General features: G+C 66.9%; 2 protein-coding genes across 2 annotated transcripts; both read right to left on the bottom strand.

Annotated features, from left to right (window-relative positions):
• Positions 1 to 659: 659 nt before the first annotated feature.
• Positions 660 to 2,074, bottom strand: EMIHUDRAFT_447054 (hypothetical protein; the record flags this gene model as incomplete). Its single annotated transcript, XM_005787410.1, has 2 exons — positions 660 to 1,543; positions 1,717 to 2,074. Coding segments are annotated over 2 exons (1,201 nt in total), but the record flags the coding sequence as incomplete, so codon positions are not given.
• Positions 2,075 to 2,641: 567 nt separating this feature from the next.
• EMIHUDRAFT_373343 (hypothetical protein) lies at positions 2,642 to 3,141 on the bottom strand. The gene has a single exon (XM_005787409.1). The coding sequence runs from the start codon at positions 3,121 to 3,123 to the stop codon at positions 2,671 to 2,673; it is 453 nt and encodes a 150-aa protein (XP_005787466.1). The 5' UTR covers positions 3,124 to 3,141; the 3' UTR covers positions 2,642 to 2,670.
• Between the last annotated feature and the right edge of the window lie 66 nt (positions 3,142 to 3,207).

The following is a 3,207-nucleotide window of genomic DNA, read 5'->3' as shown; positions in this document are numbered from 1 at the left end:
AGCTTGAGCGCCGTCAGAGCAGCGTAAAACGGCGCTCCGGTGTACTCGAAGCAGCCTCCGACCACGCCGACCTTGCCGGACGAGCCCTTGTAGCTCGTGGCGACTAGCGGCGGCACGAGCACGCGAAGCTGCTGCGGGCTGACGGCCAGGCGGGGGCCCATATACACAAGAGGCTCGGTCCTTCTCCTGGTCGTGGTCGAGACCGAGGTGCCTTTTTATATTAGGTGCCCTGGAGGCTTGGCTGCAAAGGGGATTTTTGTTGTGCCGACTTCGATCTTCGTGTGTGCTCCGCTTCTGAGAGAGAGATTTTGAGACATGAGAGAGAGAGAGAGAGAGAGAGAGAGAGAGAGAGAGAGAGAGAGAGAGCCGAGATAGAAAGAGAGAGATTTTGAGTGAGACGGTTTAGAGAGAGAGAGAGAGAGAGAGAGAGAGAGAGAGAGAGAGAGAGAGAGAGAGAGAGAGAGAGAGAGAGAGAGAGAGAGAGAGGGTGGGAGTACATTTCTTTCTAATTTTATTTCGCCTCGAGCTGTGCTTAAAAGTTAAATCTCTCTACAACCTCCAATCCCCGTCCTTGCTTGCGTCCCCCCATGCCGGTGTGTCCAGTCGCTGGCCAGCCTCTTCTAAACCAACACTCCCGTTTCCCAAGAAAAGAAAAGTCCAAGCCTTCCTCGATTTCCGCGAGCGGCGTCTCACAAAAAGCCTAGCCGTCCCGGCGCAAGAAAAGCCTTGCCGCCGAGCTGTCATTCCTTCTGCAGGCCGCGTGCAGCGACGCGCGAGTCCTGGCGGCGCAGCCGCCCCGCCGTGCGGACCATGGCCAACCAGCCCGTCGACGCGCCCGACGACGTGACCTCAGCCGGTAAGTGTCGAGAGCGCCCCCCGGCCAAAAGTCGACGATCCTCGCTCGCCGCCTCGCCCCTTCCGGCGGCGCGGCGGCGCCCGCGACGGGCGGCTCGCCCCACGGCGCACCCCGCCGCCGTAGGTACTCGAGGTGCTCGCCCTCCAACGACGCCGCGGGGGAGGGCCGCGACCCGCTGGGCCGGCTGCCTCTTGCGCCCTCGCGCCGGCGCCCCTTGCGCCGGCGCCGGCCGCGCCGGCGCCGGCGATCGCCGCGCCGCGGCTCCCTCGCTCCGCCGCGGCGCGGCCTGTGCCGCGCTCGCGACCTCGGCGCGCCGCGCCTGCCGCCCCCGCGCCTGCCGCCCCCGCGCCTGCCGCCCCCGCGCCGCCCCCGCGCCGCCGTCGGCGGCGTCCAGCGCAAGCGCCGCCGCCGCGTCGCGCGCCGCGCGGGCAGCCTCGACGGACCAGAAGCCGTGCTCGTCGTACCCGGCGTCCCACACGCCCAGCGAAGGGCTGAGTGCCGTCGCGAGACCTCGGCACGCCTGCGCACGCCTGCGCACGCGGCAGAGCGACAGCAGCACCACCCTCGTCGGGCGCCCACGAAGCGTACTCGCGGGTCGCCGCTCCGTCGACCGAAGACCGAGACACTTGCTCCGACGCCACCCCGCCCCCGCCCCGCCGGTCCGGCACCGATATCTCGGAGGACGACCTAAGGAAGAGCGTGGCGGCGCGTCGCCGGGGGACGGCGCGCTCGTGCTCTCGCCGCGAGATCGAGGGAGGGGGGGGGGGGGGCTGCCCCCCGGAAAAGCGCCGGGGCGAGGGGTGCGTGTGCCCCCCCCGCGGAAAAACGCGCGGGTGAGGGGGGGGGGGGTGCCCCCGCGCCGTCCTGCAGCGTCGCCGGCCGCAGGCCAAGGAGCTCGGCTCCTCGAGAGCACCGACGGACGACGATCGGCTCCTCAGCAGTGGGACGCCGAGCTGGAGGCTCGGCCCGGAGCTCGCGCGGGCACGTGGAGCTTTCCGCTCGGGCCAGCAGGAAACGGGCGCCCCGCACAGCGACGCCCGCCGTAGAGTGCCGAGAGCTCGGCTCGACGCGAGCGCCGAGGAAAAGCGATCGGCTCCGCAGCAGTGGGACGCCGAGCTGGAGGCTCGGGCGGGAGCTCGCGCGAGCACATAGCAAGGTGCGTGCGCGGCGGCGGCGGACAGGTGAGCGGGCAGCTGGCGCACATTTCGACTGTGGGAGCTGCCAGGAGTTTGCTCTCTGCGTTCACACCCCTTTGCAGAATTTATTTATTTAATGGCGTGCCGTCCTCCCATCTTCCCTAGGCTTCCCTTTTTTCTTTCTTTAAAAATGAAACTTCGGCCCGCCGGAAACTGGCCTGCTCGACGTTATCGCCACCAATGGCGTTCGCGGACCGGCGCTCGTCGCCGCCGCTCCCGGTGCAGGGAGAGTGGCTGGAAGTCTCGATCCCAATGACGGACGCCGCGGTTTCGACCTTCCGGGGCTCGGTGGACGCCGTGCGGCCCGACCTCGCCGCATTCTGGATCAAGTACGAAGACGGTACGGGCACGGCACCCGCGGCGCCGATCCGCGCCACAGCGCCTCCGATGTCGCGACGCACGTCGCCGCTCCTCGCACGGCACCTTTAGTTCTGTACGGAGCACTCCATTGTTGTCTAATCGTATTCAAGGCTCAAGGTCGAACTACACAGCTCGCCCTTACACATGCAACGCGTGTACACCGGGCGCTGCCCGAAGTCCTAACTACTCAGAGATCGCGCACGCCCCCCGCCTCCCTGACTGAATATTCGACTCTGCCCCGCGGCTGCCCCGGCGACTCTACTTGGCCATCATGACCTTGACAAACTCCTCGTAGTTGATCTGGCCGTCGCCGTCAATGTCGGCCTCGCGCAACATCTCGTCCACCTCCTCGTCGGTCAGCTTCTCGCCGAGGTTGGTCATGATGTGGCGCAGCTCGGCAGCGGAGATGAAGCCGTTGCCGTCCTTATCGAACACGCGGAACGCCTCCTTGAGCTCCTCCTCCGAGTCGGTGTCCTTCATCTTGCGCGCCATGAGCGTGCAAAACTCGGGGAAGTCAATGGTGCCGTTGCCATCGGCGTCCACCTCGTTGATCATGTCCTGCAGCTCCGCCTCGGTCGGGTTCTGGCCCAGCGAGCGCATCACTGTGCCCAGCTCCTTGGTGGTGATGGTGCCATCGCCGTCCTTGTCAAACAGCGAGAATGCCTCCTTGAACTCGGCGATCTGCTCCTCGGTCAGCTGCTCGTCAGCCATGATTGCTGTGTGTTCTGCGGGCGCGGGCGGGGTGGGGTTAGGTGCGACGTCCCCGGCCCCCCGGGGTGGGGCCGGAAGGCTGGA

This window comes from Emiliania huxleyi, assembly GCF_000372725.1.
Source record: "Emiliania huxleyi CCMP1516 chromosome Unknown EMIHUscaffold_1420, whole genome shotgun sequence".
NCBI lineage: Eukaryota > Haptophyta > Isochrysidales > Noelaerhabdaceae > Emiliania > Emiliania huxleyi.
Note: the sequence above shows the minus strand (reverse complement) of the source record. Positions and strands in the feature narration are given on the sequence as shown.